Below are 17,665 nucleotides of genomic sequence, written 5' to 3'. Positions count from 1 at the left end.
GCTTTTTAACGTTGGAAACTACCTCCCTCTCCTTCTCCCACTGTACCGCCCCGCGCGACTAGGGCCCAGAGGCGCCTCGATCGTCGAAGTATCATTCATCAGTACATGTGTACTCGTGGTTTGCAGTATATGCTTCAGCGAATGAGTGCACCTATGTGTTCCACGGAGCACCAGAAGATCAGAGTAAGTGGTACCACTTGCAACGTGTTGTTCGATATTGGCTAGCACAAACGTTTTCTTCATTCTTCCGCCCGTTCTACTAACACCCAGAGTGTAACAGTCATCAATTTCGCTGCCCGGACGGTCTATCTAAGGTACAAAACCAAGAAAAACGCGCGATAAAAAGATCATCTTTGATCGCTGCGATCAGTCAAAGATCGTCTTTCCCAGCCGTCTTCGATCGGGACGTTTCGAGAATGCAGATCGTGAGTCGAACGAAGCTCTATGCGACTTTGGAAGACGAAGTTCATGCTTTTCACGAAACGTGAGTACAAGACAGCCGGGGGAGAGAAAGAAAGAGTAGTAGGCTGCTCGATTACATTTCTATCATATGATTCTCCTTATTGAGACGCACGCAAATGCCTTGTGATTCACTCACCTTGTATACTCTCAATAAGCAAAAGCTGCTAACGTTACTAACGACTTTTGTTGTAACGCCCAATCTGCTGTCGCGGCTGAAAGCGGAGAAAAAGAGAGTGAGAGAGAGAAAGATAGTATCACTTGCTCTGACATTCCGGTGGTATTTCTTTTGCAACTTTTACGTTTGTCTTCAACTTGACTTACTGTGAGATCTCGGTTAACACAGATTGTTGTTGTGGCAGAGTAGTGGCCTTTCGTGTGTTTGTTCACGCGAAGAGAATACAGTGCTTTTGTAGTGTTGCTCGTCTTAGATTGATGATACACGTGTCGTGCAACACACACGCACACACACACTCACATACACGGACATTCACATTTGCATTATTTTGTCCTGTGTTTCATGCTGTTTTACGTTAACCAAGAGCAGATAAAAGACGGTTCGCAAGGAACAACAACAATGAAGAAAAGAAAAAGACTATCAAATGACCAAACGAATAAACGAAGAAAAATGGCAACAATCTCTGGACAACGGCCTGAACGTTGGCTCTCCCTTTTACAGGTGTTCAGGGCGCGTACGCCGCCGGAAGCGATGGATCTGGTAGCACGGCTGCTGGAATATACGCCGTCTTTGCGGATGACGCCGCTGCAGGCGTGCGCGCACTCGTTCTTCCACGAGCTGCGCGAACAAGGCACGCGGCTGCCGAACGGCCGCGAGCTGCCGCCGCTCTTCAACTTCACCGAGCACGAGTTGCGGATCCAGCCTGTGCTCAACCCCATGCTGATACCCAAGTACATGCAATCGTCCACGGAGAATCCCGGCGGCGGTGGCGGTGGTGGCGGAGGCGGCCAGTCGGAGGCCACGGGCGCCGCCGTCGGCGGCGCGGCGGGCGCCAGCGGTAACTCTAGCGATAACTCTAGCGCCAATCCCAACAGCACCACCACCACGACCACCACCACGACCAACACCAACACCAACACCACCCATAACACCGACAATCCTGGCCAGTCGAACATGGCCTGAGCCACTACCAGTCGCTTCATCACTCTCTTTCTTTGATTTCTTTCTCCCCAATCAACATCCCCAAACATCCCCCTTTATCCTCTTTCTTTTCTAACGTTATTATATCAAAGTGTTAGAGTGTAAGTAGTCGTTCAAGGTGGATGCGGTGTTGATCGTCTACCCTGTCCCCTTTCTCCCCCCCAGGGGAAAAGAAACCTTCTGACGAGGATGTCCGCGCTTGTTGTACGAAGGAATGCGAATTTCTCGATGCGATATTAATTAATCGAGCAGAGGGTGGTCGTACCACCACTGCCCCGAAACAGCGTATAGATTTGTAAGATTCTCACAACTTTTCCCATGTAGAGAGAGAGAAAGCGCGCGAGAGAAAGAGAGAGAAAGAAGAAGAGCGCGTGATGATTACGACGGGAGTGTTGCGAGCTGCTACCCGCCCTTCCGTCGAAGTCGCGAATTTCGGTGTGTATGTACATAGAAAGAAATATTCGGTTTCACTTTTAGTAATGTTTAATAACCGCCAAACCGCTAGACCGCAGGTCTAGTTAAAGAAAGAGGAAAGAGCAGGAGGAAGATGTGTAATCCGACGTTTAGTAGCGTGTTACGTTTTCGTAAGACACTACGACCATCGTGCAAAGCTTTTGCAACGCTGCACCTTGTCCTTGCCGCCGAGTCGATTCACAGTATGTATGTGTATATATATATATATATATATATATATATATATATATATATATATGTGTGTGTAGGCACCGGTTCCGCCGCCTTTAGTCACGATAATCGCGTTGAAAACGCAACTGTAGTTGAAGATCACAGCCGAATAGATCCACGTGTGTATGTATAACGTTCCAAATGACGTGATGTTAACATTTCAAAACACCGGCACGTTAACGTTCTGAGGCACACCGGCTGTGAGAGATCGGCTTTCTCTCGATGTTCGCGGCGGAAGGATCATCCTGCGATCACCGCTCGATGGCCTCCGTTTACGTTTCGAGATGTCGAGTCGGATGTAATGTACATAAAGAAACCGGTCCCTCTTTAACTGCTAAAAGAGACACTAATTTAAAGGTATGAACCTAAGAAGACATATAACCGAACGTCTCTGGGCACTCTCTGCGAAAGCAACAGAAGAAACAGACCACCGACGATTATTAGAGAAAAAGAGAAACCGCGTCAATGATTCAGCGAATGAACCGTTCTGCGAAGTCGAGTCGAATTCCCAGTGCGCGCGCGTAGAAACTGCTCTTTTTTGATCACAATGACGATAACCTGATCGGAAGACAGCTTAACTCATGCACACAATAGTCCAACGACCTGACGGTAACGTGACTTTCTGTTAAAGCACTGCACAATCGGTTCGATCAGGAAGACGATCAGGGAGGACTGTCGCGCAATTGACTCGTCTCATTCTAGTGATCCTGGAGACTCGAAGTCAACGATAGAGAGTCAACGTGAAACGGCAACATCGAGAACAACGCCTATGACAGACAGACAGACAAACAAACATAACGTCCCGTTTTATCATCCCGAAGAACACTCTTATGTTACACTCAGACAAACGTGCGAGCGAAGAGATGCGTTGACGTGATCTAGGGAGAGTGTTGAGCGACGCGGTGTGTCTGCCTGCGTGTGTCGATGGCGCTCTTTGAGTCGCCGCTTATCATTATATACTCCTTCAGGACGGTCGATTTTTTCTCACGCACTCAGCGTCGCGATGTAACCGCATCGCTTGACCGGCATCGCCGAGTCGTCGTTTATTGCATGCACTTTCCGCGCGATTTTTCTCGGACTCTCGTCCTTCAAAATTGTCCTGTCTTTTTCTTTATTTTTTTTCTCCTTTTTACCCCCACATGACGAACCTCTACTGACCAATCCAGCGGAGCGATTTACTTTTTAAGGCGACGACATGTCATCGACATGTATACACACATCATACACACACCAGCAGATTGTCTCACGATCATAACGACGAGTTTAACGACAGATTCCCTGATTCTGTAATGCTGAGCGGACTTGTTTTCGCGAAAATTCAAGACGAAGATGAGATGAGAGTGCGCGACTTGATGAGAAAGAGAGAGAGAGAGAGAGAGAGAGAGAGAGAGAGAGAGAGAGAGAGAGAAGAGAATGAGCGATGTGTTAAGAAGGAAGAGGGAAAAGCGTGAGAAGGGAAACCTCGAAATTAGAGTTTTATTGATGTTGAAAAGTATGAATTAAGTTCTTTTTTTAACTATTAACTTTCCCTCTCTTTATTTCTTTTTTCCTTGTTTTTTCGTTAGTTGGTAAACCTCGTTTAGTTTTAATTGAAATCACCGTCGTCGGCTATTGTCCCCCATCCCTCAATCGGTTTTCTAGAAGGGATAGTACCACAGTAGGACGCGCTTCTTGGAATGTCTTCCGAACTCAAAGAGAAAGGAAAAATACAGTTGAAAGATCCAAAACAACTAAAGAAAGAGACCGAAATCAAAAAAAGAAATCGTTATATTCGAGTGACGTTCTCGCGACTTCGACAGAACACTGAAGGCGTTTAACCCCCAACTGCCATAACAAATGCTTCACTGACGCGCCCCTGAGAAACATTCTGAGGTTCATTTTTTTGCCACCTAACTGGGACCGACCGTGAACTCGTGTTTCTGCGAATCGTTTGTTTCTTCAGCGGCTCTGTGCAATTTTGAGACATTGTGCGTATCCACTGTATCGGTAGTGGTAGTAGTAGTGGTGGTAGTAGTAGTCAGGAGCCAAGCACTTCGTCGTTGAGTCAGGTTGAACAATAGAAAGCAGAAAAAAGAACGGTCGAGTCGTCAGGCGAGCTGTCGATGACGTCGAACGCGATTGCGGTAACTTGTAATAACGCAAACACATCGATGTACAGATGATTTTTTTTTTTTAAGAGAAAAAAAACTACGCTCGAGACGACTGAGACGATCGCCGTGTCGCGTCGACGACGCCTTTTTCCGAGTCGAATGCCGGGAATTGAACGAGTTCTCGAGAAAGCGAGATGAGAAAAATATCACATTGATATGAACGCATCGTCAAAGTAAAATCGATTATGTTCGAACGGAATTTTGGTTTGTTAGTCGATCAGTTTAGGTGTTTTGGATTATTTGACGTTTATATGAGTTTTTGAAGAAGAAGAAGAGGAGAAGAAATAGGAGGAGAAGAAGAAGAAGCGATCATCCAATCGTTTCGAGCGGCGCATTTTTGCAAGTCTTCGACGAGAGAGAGAAAGAGAGGGAGAGATAGCTAGCCAGGTAGCTAGCTGTACACTGATCGACTTCGATCACCACGTCGATAATTCGTGCAGAAACGCTATCAGCGCGCGTCGCGAGGCATATTCTTTTTTCTTTTTAGGCGATACACACCAGAGGATCGAAACCGGTGTGAGCCCGTCGAGTCGTTGTCCAAACTCATTGCACGTAATTAGCTAGCTCGTTCTGCGTGCTTATTTATATGTGTATATCTTCATTTGTAATTCCGGTTTGCCGTTCTCTTCGTCGATAACGATCGACGATAACACAAATTAACGCGCGCGTGTTCTATCCCGGCCAGCACCGAGTTCTAAAGGATGTCCAAGAGATGTCCTGCGTTCCTTCGGACGTCCTTTGAAACGTCTTTTGTGCTGTCCACAGGCTTGGTCGCCGGGCGGAAAGATGGCAATGTGTCTGGATCTTTGGAAAGAAGGAAAATCGCGATCGCGACTTTCCATCTGTTCCGAAGATCGTCGCGAATATCGCCGACTGTAGCAGTGTCTCGACGGTGAATCACACCGGTTTCCACCCGCATTCACACTCCTTCGTAGGCGCGACATTTGCGTTCAAATATCGCACGACATCTGAGAATTCGGATAGAGAGAGATCGGATGCGAATCTGCATTCTGCGAAACGATTGAATCATCTCAGACGCGCGCCTCAACGCACGAGCATCGAATCGCACAGTTTGAGTATAGATTGTTGATTATTTATCATAATTATTATTATTATTATTAATATTATTATTATTATTAATAAATGAATTCATCGAGTTGGTTTGCATTAATTTCTCTCTCTCTTTCTCTTTCATATACTCTGTACCTCTCTCATATCTCATCTCAGCGCGAAGAGAGAAAGCATTTCCGAGAAAAGTCGATGCGAGAGAAGAGCTATAGTGTAAAAATATCGAAAGTTCTATATAAAATATTAGGATCGATCGACGGATTCGTTCGTCGTGTTGCCTTTTCCTTCGTTCTGTCTTTTTTCCCTTCTCGATTGTTTGAAGCGCGCGACGCAGACGGGATAATCTGTCGGGAACGAACGAATACTGCGATCGATCTGCATTAAAGTATATTAAAAAAATTACGTATATGTATAAAATAACGTTGATATCCGCATATGTGTGTGTGTACGTATGCGGATCAATTTTAATAATAATAATGATAATAACGAGACGTTGAAAGAGAGAGAGAGAAAAAGAAAAAAAAACGACGTCGCTACTGTTGTAAAGAAATCGACCGAGAAAGAGGCTCTCGCTCGTCCGAGCGAGCACACCTCTCTCTCATTCGTAAAAAACAGCATCTCATCCACGGATTCTCCCTTTTATTCCTCCCCCCCGCTCCGCGTCATCGTTAGCGCCCTTTTACCCGTGGCGCAGCGGTTGAAGTGTAACAATTGTGTAAAGAGAGAAAAAAGTTAATAAACTAATTTAATATGTACATATACGCGTGTGTATGTGCCATGTGCGTGTGTGTGTGTGTGTTAGGCGTGTATGCATATGTATGTATGCGCGCCGTGTGTGTGCACGCGTGTCGAGTTGGTGCAAGTTAGCTTGTTCCCCCGTTAAGATTACGCTTGAGATCACTTTGAGTCCTCGGAGACTTCGTAGGGAGAACCGAGGCAGAGACGCGTCTCGCCGGATGAAAAGAGTGCTGCGAGGGACGATCGATAGAGTCAAAAAAGAGAGAGAGAGAGAAAGATAATTCTCTCCACGGAAACTGAAGTTCCCGCGGGACTGACGTCTCACGCGAATGACCTCGTTACTCGTTGTACAATTGCTGAATTCAATTGTCACGCCGTTTAACCGTTGAAATTAGTTCGCGCGGGCGAGATCTCGTTGCCGAGAACTTTTTGCATCAATCGGATACATGATCGCTCTCGCATCGCTAACGACGCCTCGGCCGTGACGTTATTTCCGTTGCGGCTCGCACGCTATTGTCCGTATAAGGTAAGAAACGCTAAATCGTCATGATGTATCGACGAGGAGCAGCACTCTGTCTCTCAGCTTCCACTGTTCTCCTGAGAAAATCGTATCGTATGTAAGCCGATTGTTACAACACAGCGCGCATAATGTACGTATGTGTATGAGTGTGCGTGCGTGCGTGCGTGTGTGCCACGCGTCAAACGACAGATATCCCCACGGTATCTCGAAGATCACGTGTGGTAGTCTGACCGGGACAAAGTCGCTAGTTTAATTAGCGATTTCCCGATAAACACCAACCAACAGTAACATTACATCCATCTTGTGATTTCCCACTCTAAAATGACATGGCGTGTATCGCAATGTATATCGCGTAATTTCTTACTGAAATATAACACGCTGTGTATATTATGTTGGTGCAAAAGGCTTATCAAGAAATAAATTATCCAATTTCAAGAGATCGATGAGTTTTACGAGTAATATAGACGTTGACTCGGTGTTTCTTAGAAATTTAAGACTACTCAATTCAAGAGCTTTTCCCACTTTCCTTTATCCAAACTTCCTGCTGGAATTATAAAAAACTGACAAATATTTTGTACCGACCTAATGGCACATTTTGTGTGTAAATTCTGTTATTGAGTGGGAAATTGCAACACTATTATGCTGCGTGTTACTGTTTGCTGCTGGCCTCGTCTCGCGACGATACCGCTTTGTTCTCTCGGCGAAGCCTCTTTATACGGGAGAGACGCCCGGTTTGCCAGGACATCCTCTTCAGAAGCGCGCTCACGCTCGCGCCGAGATCTCGGGATCCGGCGGCGATCCGGATCCCCCGTTAGCAGCGCGGTGAGATTACCTCTCAAATCGAAGGCACTCATTAAAACGATGAGAGACGAAAAATGAAAGGTCGGCTGGCGGTTTTTCTCACGATCCCCTCCCACAATCACCATTTTCTCACGACGACGCCTCCCTTCATTGTGTACGAATTAAGGAATCGATTCGGTTTGGCTGTACAGGGTGTCCCAGAACCACCTCGGATGTGCCTCGTCGTCGTCGAGCTCTCAATTTGGGAGAGACGAGCACTCATCTGAGGAGACCTCAGGAAGAGAAGTCTCACTCGTCGCCAGATCTCGAGTTATTCTTTGCCCCGATGCAAACCCACTTCACAGAAGCCCCCCCTCAAAAAGCCTCTCCTTAAAATTGAACTTTTAGTTCAAGATTATTCAAGGATCTTAACAATAATAAGAATGTTCCTTATAAGTTTAGGCTTCAAATTGCACGAAAGGCGTTATCTACCTCCCACGAATTCTGGGACACCCTATGACAGATGCGGTCACTACGCGGGCTTCGTTATCACCTCGCGATATCTTCGATGACGCTGTCTGTGCACTCTAACCGATCTATCTGACCTGACAATACGTACAGTCATTATTATGCAAGCATGCCTCGCCAAGGTTCCAATGCGCAATTATTGCTTCGTCGGGTATACGACGAGAAACTCTTCGGACGATCGGTGGATCCTCTCGTCGGGGAGAGGGCTCGAAGGGGTGGATGAAAGACATCGCAATGTTAATTGTGAAATAAACTTCAACGTCAACAAGAGAGGGAGAGACGAAGTCACACTCGGTTCTCTCGGACTTCCTCCTGACCTCCTTGGCCTCTCGTCGTTTGTTACAAGAGATACATTTTTCAAAGAGCGTAACGCATCACTTTCGTCCACAATCTCCCCAAGCACGCCCCTTCGGTCCCGCGTGAGCTTCTCGTCGAGGAGATAATCGGCTCGCAATAGAGGCACAGACAGGCCGGATTCGACGAGAGCATGCTGCCACGACTTGGCCGAGTTTATACCGGACAATGTCGCGTTTTAGAGGAAGACAAGGACGCCAAGGAGGCGAAGGAGCAGGAGGCGCAGGAGCAGCAGGTGGTGGACGGCGAATAAAGGAGAGCAGCGTGTACCGGGTGAGACGACGGATCGCGTCGCGAGCGGGTCGGGGCGACGACGGAGACGATGACTATGACGACGACGAGCACGACGATGCCGAAGACGAAACTCGGGATAATAATGACTACGAGCGATAAAACGATGACGAAGCGTCCCCGACCGCGCAGTGAGTCTTTAATGTTAAACTCCTGGATGTACGATATTAGGGAAAAAATTGTTTAATATACATAGCGAATACCACATACACACAGACACGCACATACATACACACACAGACATACAAAATATACAGATACAGAAGAAATATACACACGTAAGCGAAAAATATTATTTACTACGCAGTTATATATAAAAGATATGAGTGAAAAAAAGGAAAGGGAGTGGGAGAGAAGGGAAAAGACGACGTTATGATTAAAGAGAAAAACAAAAATGAAAAAGAAGTAAACAGATTAGTGCTAGTTACTACCGTGCGAGAAACAACAAAAGAAACACACGCCTATGATAAACGCGCTAATTCAAGGGGGTGAGTCAAGGGTGAGAGAGGTTGTGCGTGCATGCGTGCGTGCGTGCGTGCGTGCGTGCGCGCGTGTGTCTGAAATGAAAGTACGTTCGCGGATGAATCGGCAGAGAGAAAGAGAGAAGGCGAGAGCGAGAGAGAGGAAAAGAGAGAGTGAGAGAGAAAGAAAGAGAGAGAGGGAGAGGAAAGAAGCTGGAGCATGTACATACATATATATGTATGTAATATATAGATAAAAAGCGCATATATATTATTATTATATATATGAATATGTATATGTATGTATAGGTAATTATACTGACTACACACTGTACGCGGTAACAAAGGATAAAAAACAGAAGAAAAAGAGAAAAAAAGTAGCAAAGCTCTTAATACGATTGCTATGTTTACAATTATGAGACGATTATTATGATTATGATTATGATTATTATATAATGATGTCCTATAAATATAAATAATTATAAATACACACACCACCTTACCTACCTATCTACCTAGTTACCTACCTACCTACTTACCTACCCGTCTACCCGCCTACGAACTTTTCTTCCCGCCGTTCTCGTTTCGCTCCTCCGCCGTTTTGTCTTTCTCTCGAATGTTTTTTAGTTTTACAAAACGCACGACGAGCGCGTGGTCGTCGCGAAGAGGTATTAACCGTGACGACGACGTCGTCGTAGAAAATGATAATGATGATGATGACGAAATACCTTGTAGCATAACTCTACTGAATGTGTTTTAAGCGAGTATCGCTTGGTCGCTACGCCGCTTCAAAAGTGAAGGTCAGCTTCACGGCGCGTAATGGCTCCATATAATATGATGATGACGATTATTATTATTATTATTATTATTATTACTGTACATTTTGTGGTTTATTTAACAATAAAATATTAACGATAATGTTAACCGTCGCCTTACGTCCCTCTTCTGCGTCAGGCAGAGTCTCCCTTTCGAAAACGCGGCGATCTTCTATCTCTTCTTGGCCGCTCACGGGGACAACACGACGGAAAAATTGTTTTATCGCATGAAACATTTTATTTATTGTATTACGTCGAATTGTACTTGCGTCATTCGCTGTACCGCGTATCGTTTAACTTAGAATAGAAATTATAAACATGAGAGAGTGTGTGTATGTGTGTGTATATGAATGTGTGTGTATGTGTACGTGCATATAAACGTTCAAGTTGGGAGATATCGCCGATCCATCAATGAAATCCGGAGGCAGGAAGCGAAGATCGAGACACTCGCCGGCCTGTCGTCCCCGCCGAGGTCTTCGACATCGCACAGATGTCTCCTTCGGGCTTTCAACCGAGAAGAACTTTCCTGATCATGGCACCGCACACGAGTTCCTCGTCGCTATCGCGTGGCTCGATGCACTTGCTGCTGCACAAGTACTGCAGCAATGGCAGGCGGTACTTGCCGCAGAAGTCTACGAACTTAACATGCTCCACATGGTTGTTGAAGAAAACGCCTGTGTCGGGAAAACGGAACGTTCTTTAGCGAACAAAAGTCGGCAAACAAAGGTATCACATACATGATAAAAATACATATGACGATACGTAATAAAAATATGTCATGCAGAGGGGACTGATATAAAACTAGTTTTGCCGCAAGAAAGAGAGAGAGGAAAAGAATAAAAGAAGAACAAAGAGATTCTCGGTAAACAAAAAATTTCGAGAAATGACCTTTGCACTTGGGATTGACACAACTGTGTGCGCTGTCGAGATACTCCAACAGGTTCCGTGGCACGTCTTCATCGTCATATCGGATGTTATTGGTCTTAATAACGCGTGCCGCCAGCTCCAACAGAGACGGCGGATCGTGCGTCATGTCGGACACGAATCTCACTACCAGCGGATTGTCTCGCAGAGATAACTGAAAGATAAAACGCCCGACGTCACCTTCTCTCGAAGGTCTTCAATATCAGCGCGAATGCATGATCGACGCGATACGCGAGCCGTTAAATCGATCGTCTCGTTTCTTTCTTTCTGCGGACCAACCTCCGTCAGACATTTCAACTTGATGATCTCAGTGGGCAGTGTTCTTAGTCTGTTCTTGTGGAGCAACAGCGACTTCAGTCTCGTCAGGTTAGCTATCGAGCTCGGCAGGCTCTCCAGCATGTTGTCGCACAGAACGAGGGCCTGCAAGACCTTGAGCTGACCGAGGGTGGATGGCACTTCCGACAATCTATTCCCTCCCATCGAGAGCACCTGCAACCTTTCGACGAGTCGAAACTCTATTTAGACAACTGCTCGAGACCGATCGCGAAAATCAAAAGTAAATCAATTAGAGCCGCCGTATACCCCAATGACGATCTTTTTTCCGACGAAGTTGAAGCCGATTCTCTTCAAAGAAATCTAGCAAAAGGCACTTGATGATACCGAATGTTTACTCAACTTTGTGTATCAAAGTATCCGATAATTTATATTTCAAATTAATATATGAAATTACTGAATATGTAGAAACTATGAAACGAAATTTTCTCTTTTATGATCGATCGTGAAATTAATTAAATATAAATTGCGTTTTCATTTAGAATTTATACATCATGGAAGCAATACTCTACGTTAAATATTTTTTCTCTCACTATATTTCTGACTGGAAAATCAAATTTGCAGGTTCGAGCTGCGCGTTGTAAACAGAGACAGAGAAAGCCTTGACTCTCTTCACCTTGATTCTAGAGAAGATACACGAGAGCATGCACAAGCAACGTGATCGTACAGCTGGATATCCAGACGTAACGTAACATATTTAAGATTCACGTTAAAATTCGTGTAAATTCAATGAGTTAAGATTACCCACTTTTTTGCACAAAAAATTCACGGCGATGTTATCTTGAGTAAACGTGGATATTACTTCAACCGCGCTTATCGTTTAAATGTGAATGAAAATTATGTCGGTCTCTAATTACACATCTGAAAGTTTTATCGCAAATAAAACGGTTTCGCGACGATGTCATTGTATTAACAATCTCAATGCCCTCGAATTTCAAGGAACGATTAGTGGTCGCCATTATTTTGCACGCGATGAGATTCTCAGCCACCGAAATTTCTGGAACGAGCTATCGCGTCTTTCCTAGAACGGATATCTCCGCGCTTGGTAGCCTTTAACGGCCTCGAGACTTATCATCGAAACTCGGACAACGATTGCGAAAGCCGAATCGTCAAATTAGAGCATGCTACTTCACCTCTGCAATTTCCAGATGTTCTCAGTGATCTCGCTGATGAGGTTGCCGCCGAGGTAGAGATACTTGAGGTCCACCAAGTCGAACACCTGGTCGGGGAACTCGATGAGCCGATTGCCGCTGAGATTCAGTTCCCGCAATGAAGTCAAGTTCTCGAAGGCCTTGACCAAGCCCTCATTCGTCAACTGGTTGTGCTTGGCGATCAGGCAGGTTAGCGGACAGTCTGGCCAGAAGTCCGGTAGTCTGCTGAGACCGCAGCCAGAGATATCTAAAGTGTTGAGTCCAGTGAATCTGACGACGCTGGATGGCAAGTTGCTCAAGCGATTCTGCTTCAGCAACAGCGTATCCACGTGTTCCGGCCACTTAACGTTCATTAGCTGCTTGTCGAGCTCCTCGGCGCTCAACGACAGGTACGACAGGTCCAGCGTCTTGCTGGAGTCCGAGTCGCTCGAATCAGACGTGTAACTGTCCATGTTTGACGACTAGAGCAAGATTTCTTCTTCTTCTCTTTCTTCTTTTGAAATCCTGAAAATTTTGTACGAAAGATTACTAATTAATTATTTGTATTTCATTAAATTGACATGTCCTTTGATATGCATTCATGAGCAGAAAGGTTATCCGTAATTTTTGTGGTAAGTTTATGAACTCTCTCTATTTTGTCCAATGGAAGAACTCGTTTTCTAATGGGGGGATGCTTTCATTGGACAGGACAGATGAGCTCATAAACTTACTTGAAAAATTACGGACAACCTTTCAATACAGAACATTGAGAATAGAGAGCAAGAAGACACGCCATCTCGCTTCTGTCTACCATGCACAGTGAAAAACAAAAGATTAATTACGTAACACCTCGTCTAGCAGTCTGTTGTTTGATAAAATAATAGATTATATAAAGCGTCAAAGCGAAATGATAAGATAGTTCTTTGTTGCAAAACATACACGTGTTTAAAGGCAGGAAAGAAGAAAAGGAACACGTGGCACATCTCTTTGCGAGCATCCAAGCAAGAATGCAACAAGACGATTCTTTGTTTTCACCAGACGTCGCTCTTGTGTTATCAAAATTAATATTAGCCGCCAATTCTTCCGAGGTTGTTCGAGTTGTTTTGGCAGTTTTAACGACAATAAGGAAAAAAATTAAGAAAAGGGGAAGATTCATTCCTATATCTTGTATGTATACCTTATCTTTTTTTCTTTAAATACTTCACATAAGATTTGAGTCTCTATTTATACTTACTGACTGATTATTTGACTGATCTATTTGACTGATCATAGTACAGTCGCATGAATTGAAAAAGCGTTAGCTTTGATTTGATCGTTTCATCGTTTCATCGTCGCCGCTGCGCGTTAGGAAAAGAAAAAAGAAAAGAAGAGCGAGATCACGCAATGAAGGAAAAAAAGTGATAAATTTCTGCAGAAGCGCGTTGTTACTGTTAACGTTATAACGGTCGAGCGCGAAAGGAAAAGAGACAGACAGACACGACGGGGTAAACAGCGTGTGTGTATTTTATGTCGCGCATGCAGATGGAACGTGACTACGTGAATCTGCGTTTTACGTGCCCGCGGAGTGTGCGCGCGTGGCGCTCTAAATCAATTATCTAGAATTGATAAGGCTACGAGAAGATCTATGCAGTTGTTGACCAAACACTCATTAATACGAGAAAAATTTTCCAACATTTTACTGAGAACGACTTCGTCCAGAGTGGCATTACAGAGTCAATTTCGAGATCACTCGTTATCGCGAAGTGTCACTCGTTTTTCACTTCACTTAAATTACAAAATTGCTCGATAATTGAGCAGGATTGCCCATCATACAATGAAACGCTACAACAGCTCGTTAGAGTCAAGTTCGATTCTCTTTATCGCCATTGCTCTGCTTCTTCTAAATATTTTAGCTTCAGACAATTTCGGAAAAATCTGACGTTGTTTGCTTAAGAAGAAAATAAGCGGTAATCAAAGGAATTAAATTAGATTTTTATTAGAAATTAATTAAGACAATCAAACGATGCTGAAATCTCGCAATTTAAAAGATATAATAAATTAATCATCGTAATATAATGGATATTTTGTGCAGGAGAATATTTGCAATAATGATATATTTATGATAATCATATGTATGTATTAGAAAATATTTGGTGAAATATGAACGAACCAAATTTAAACAGTTGCAAGTTCTAGTTAATCAGAAATTTTGTAACTTCTGGTAATTTCTCAGCGCGTGCGTCGGAAGTCCGGTTCGTTCAAATTTCACCAGACATATGGTTAATTCAATCGGATTTTTTTCCACGAATGATAATAATATTTATAACATGTTTATATAAAGATATGAATAAACTAAATATTGATATCGAGATAGTAATTTTGGAGAAGCAGAGAATAATTTGATAGAATTGATACTTTGGAATAATTATTTCAGCATCTTAGCGCGTAGATTATTCCAAGTGCAGTGTCGGGCAGTCGCTCCGAGATATCGCAGTTATTACATCTTATTATCTGGCGGTGTTATTTTTACCGCATTATCGTCGGCCGGCGTGGCTATTTTAACGTTAGCGCGCCACGACTACGCGCATCAACGGCATTTCCCGGGCAAGACTGCCGCGCACTTACGTCCTGATGATTCTGCGAACACAACAGCGCTCGGCTGCCTCTCTCGCGGCCTCCGTGATCTGTTAGTCGCTCCAGCGGGTCGATTGAACGGACGGATGAGCACGAATTCAGCGCGTCACAAAAACTTCCGGGCCTACGAATTCCTCTCGCTTGTAGGATCCTCTCACTCGTTGATGGCGAACGACGTGTCGGCGCTCACGGCGATGTACGAGCCGCGACCGCGCGATATCTGAACTTTATCAACGCGGCTCCGTCGCCCATTATCATCTTACCAACCATCCCACTCCTCCGCAACGCGTCGGACAAGGTAGGGGTATAGTTACTGCACCTCAGTTATTTTTCTCTCGTTCCGCCTCACGACGTATCGCGAATCCCACCATACCCGTCTCGTTTCGAGCGCAGAATTTCTCTCTCACTCTCCCCCTCCCTGCCTCTCAATGTATGATTTGAAGTACTTATAGCGAATTCGGTTGCTTGCACTAGTGTGCACTGAGTGCGCACTAAGGCTTGTTCATAGTATGTTATTATATTTAAAAATTGTCTTAAATAATTCTCAAATAAATTCTCAAATATTTTTAAACATAATATGATATGTATAACATCCGTACGAATCATTTTATTAGTTAAAATGTTTTTAAATATGTATTTAAGACACGATCTTAAATATAAGAATGTACTGTAAACAAGCCTTAATGCGCACTCAGTGCGCACTAGTGCAAGCTACCGAATTCGCTATTAATAAGGCATTTGCTCCAACGTCTCTGACTCGACGTTAAAAGATATGTATTTATGTTAATTTGGTAATATCATTTTTCGATTAATAGATGATCCTTGATGTTTCTTGGAAATAATCCCGAGGTATTTTCTAAAAAAATCACATAGATCACGTCCGAACAAATTCGAATACGTCCTTACGCCACGGCAGTTAGGCTGGAACTTGAATGCAGAAATTGCAACGTGGCGCAGCTAAGAAGGAATTTTCAAAGTATCGACTTCATATCGATCAGTATTGATTTTACACTGAATAGTATCGACTTCTCGTGATTGATAGGTTTGTTCTTTTTCGAAGAACTTCCTACTTCTTGCTACTTACTTCCAATGTAGACGTCCCTTTAAGCAACTAACCAACCACTGTTAATTATTCTCCTTACGTCTCAAGAATAATTGTGATTGGTTAGTTGGTTACGACTTAAGCCCTATGCACAATACCAGGCAACAGGCAATAGAAATAGACATTATCTAATAAGAACAAGGAATAGAAATAATTGACCAATAATTGACCAACTATTCCCTGTTCCTATTGTCTGTTGTCTGGCATTGTGCATAGAGCGTTATGGCTCCTGCACACAGGACGCGGTAATGCTTGCCGCGCGACAGCTAATTAATATGCTGCTTTCCGTAATAACCTTCTAGTTCTTATGGAAAAACAACATATTGATTGGTTGACGCGTGGACTTCTGCCGCGCGGCAAGCATTACCGCGTCCTGTGTGCAGGAGCCATGTGGTTGGTCAGTTGCTTAAAGGGACGTCTACATTGGAAGTAAGTAGCAAGAAGTAGGAAGTTCTTCGAAAAAGAAAGTCGTAGTCGGCAGTCGGGTCGGCCGGTGCAGTCGGTAGTCTGATACAGGCTTAAGGAACGTAGTTTCACCTCAAAAATGGGTGCGGATGGCGCATCGAACAGCGTGAAAATCAGAGACCCTTGAGTAGAGACTGGACATAACGGGGCTCCACGTGATTGGTGCACGTGACTTTTGCCCATTAAATGGCTGCGCCAACATAAGTAGAGTAAGAAAAAATATACTCGTCTCACTCTATTTATTGTACTAGTGCAGCAGTACAGCAAAAAAGTACAGACCACGCACTTCTTACGAGCTCACGTATTGGCGGCCGTCATTTTGTGGACGCTTTGTCCAGTCTCTCTTGAAGGGTCTCTATGTGAAAATCAATGACGGCTAAAACGTATGGCGTAGCCGTTCTCAGGTTTCCAATTTAAATAGTTCAGTTAGAAAGAACAGACCTATGGAGAAGGTCTGCAGTCATAAAGAGAGAGAGAGAGAGAGACCTATGAAAAACATGCGAAGAGGTTAGGAAACTTATGCGCTTGTACTATTAATGAGTTGAGAAAATTTAAAGAGAGAAAAAACGAGAATGTTAGATATGATGCTACTTTGAGACATATTACGCCTGTCTGTGTACGATACAGTGGGAAAAAATCTTTGGAATTAGTTGAGATAACCTCTTTGCACATGTAAGAAGGTTAAGAACCCCAAGATCTCATATTTGCTCCTGAAATTAATACCTCTTAAATCTAAAAAAAAAAGAGAAATATATATTTATTTTTTTCTCTCGAATTTATGGATGTGATACATGTGTTAAGAAAAAAGATATATATTTTGAGGTATATTCATACAATGTATAAAACAATTTATAGAAGATTTCAAATAATTTCAGAAATAATGTATAAATGTAAAAAATAAATATATATAGATTACAAGAATATATAACAATACTTATATTTTTGTTCAGTGTTCATAATTTTTTTTTTATTTCTATAAAATGTATTGTCTCTAGATTGTTGTATAAAATTTACAATAAAAGAGAGTATCTATAAAGTTATATATATATATATATATATATATATATATATATATATATATATATATATAT

The 17,665-nt window shown here is 43.5% G+C and overlaps 3 protein-coding genes across 16 annotated transcripts in view; 2 read left to right on the top strand and 1 right to left on the bottom strand.

Annotated features, from left to right (window-relative positions):
* LOC116848208 (glycogen synthase kinase-3 beta) overlaps positions 1 to 10,116 on the top strand; it is a 53,074-nt gene extending 42,958 nt beyond the window's left edge. For 5 of the 6 annotated variants that reach the window (XM_032824069.1, XM_032824070.1, XM_032824071.1 and 2 more), the window contains one exon: positions 1,139 to 7,659. In XM_032824069.1, the coding sequence (XP_032679960.1) occupies positions 1,139 to 1,600 (462 nt within the window). In that variant the 3' untranslated portion in view covers positions 1,601 to 7,659. Of the gene's footprint in view, positions 1 to 1,138; positions 7,660 to 8,622 lie in introns of those variants that run through there. The other variant, XM_032824068.1, reaches the window with a different exon arrangement.
* Positions 10,117 to 10,220: 104 nt separating this feature from the next.
* On the bottom strand, positions 10,221 to 15,146 carry LOC116848209 (leucine-rich repeat-containing protein 58). Of its 2 annotated transcripts, none has more exons than XM_032824072.1 (5): positions 14,999 to 15,146; positions 12,398 to 12,919; positions 11,211 to 11,427; positions 10,896 to 11,085; positions 10,221 to 10,681 (listed from the first exon to the last, which is right to left on the bottom strand). In XM_032824072.1, exons 2-5 carry the CDS (start codon positions 12,865 to 12,867, stop codon positions 10,515 to 10,517), a joined length of 1,044 nt encoding a protein of 347 aa, XP_032679963.1. In that variant the 5' UTR covers positions 12,868 to 12,919; positions 14,999 to 15,146; the 3' UTR covers positions 10,221 to 10,514. The 2 variants fall into 2 exon arrangements, with proteins under 2 accessions (XP_032679963.1, XP_032679964.1); XM_032824073.1 differs by lacking the exon at positions 14,999 to 15,146 and adding an exon at positions 13,334 to 14,069.
* An 18-nt stretch (positions 15,147 to 15,164) lies between these two features.
* LOC116848207 (mitochondrial ribonuclease P catalytic subunit) overlaps positions 15,165 to 17,665 on the top strand; it is a 5,538-nt gene continuing 3,037 nt past the window's right edge. Inside the window, exon 1 of one of the 8 annotated variants that reach the window (XM_032824059.1) lies at positions 15,165 to 15,305. Coding sequence is in view for 2 of the 8 variants with exons in the window: in XM_032824057.1 (XP_032679948.1) it covers positions 17,353 to 17,396 (44 nt within the window). In the remaining 6 variants the exon portion in view is untranslated. Of the gene's footprint in view, positions 15,306 to 16,866; positions 17,397 to 17,665 lie in introns of those variants that run through there. The other 7 variants (XM_032824057.1, XM_032824064.1, XM_032824065.1 and 4 more) reach the window with 7 other exon arrangements.

This window comes from Odontomachus brunneus, unplaced genomic scaffold, assembly GCF_010583005.1.
Source record: "Odontomachus brunneus isolate Ranch 3 - 2012 unplaced genomic scaffold, Obru_v1 Obru_scaffold_091, whole genome shotgun sequence".
Lineage (NCBI taxonomy): Eukaryota > Metazoa > Arthropoda > Insecta > Hymenoptera > Formicidae > Odontomachus > Odontomachus brunneus.
This window is presented reverse-complemented; position numbering and strand designations above follow the sequence as displayed.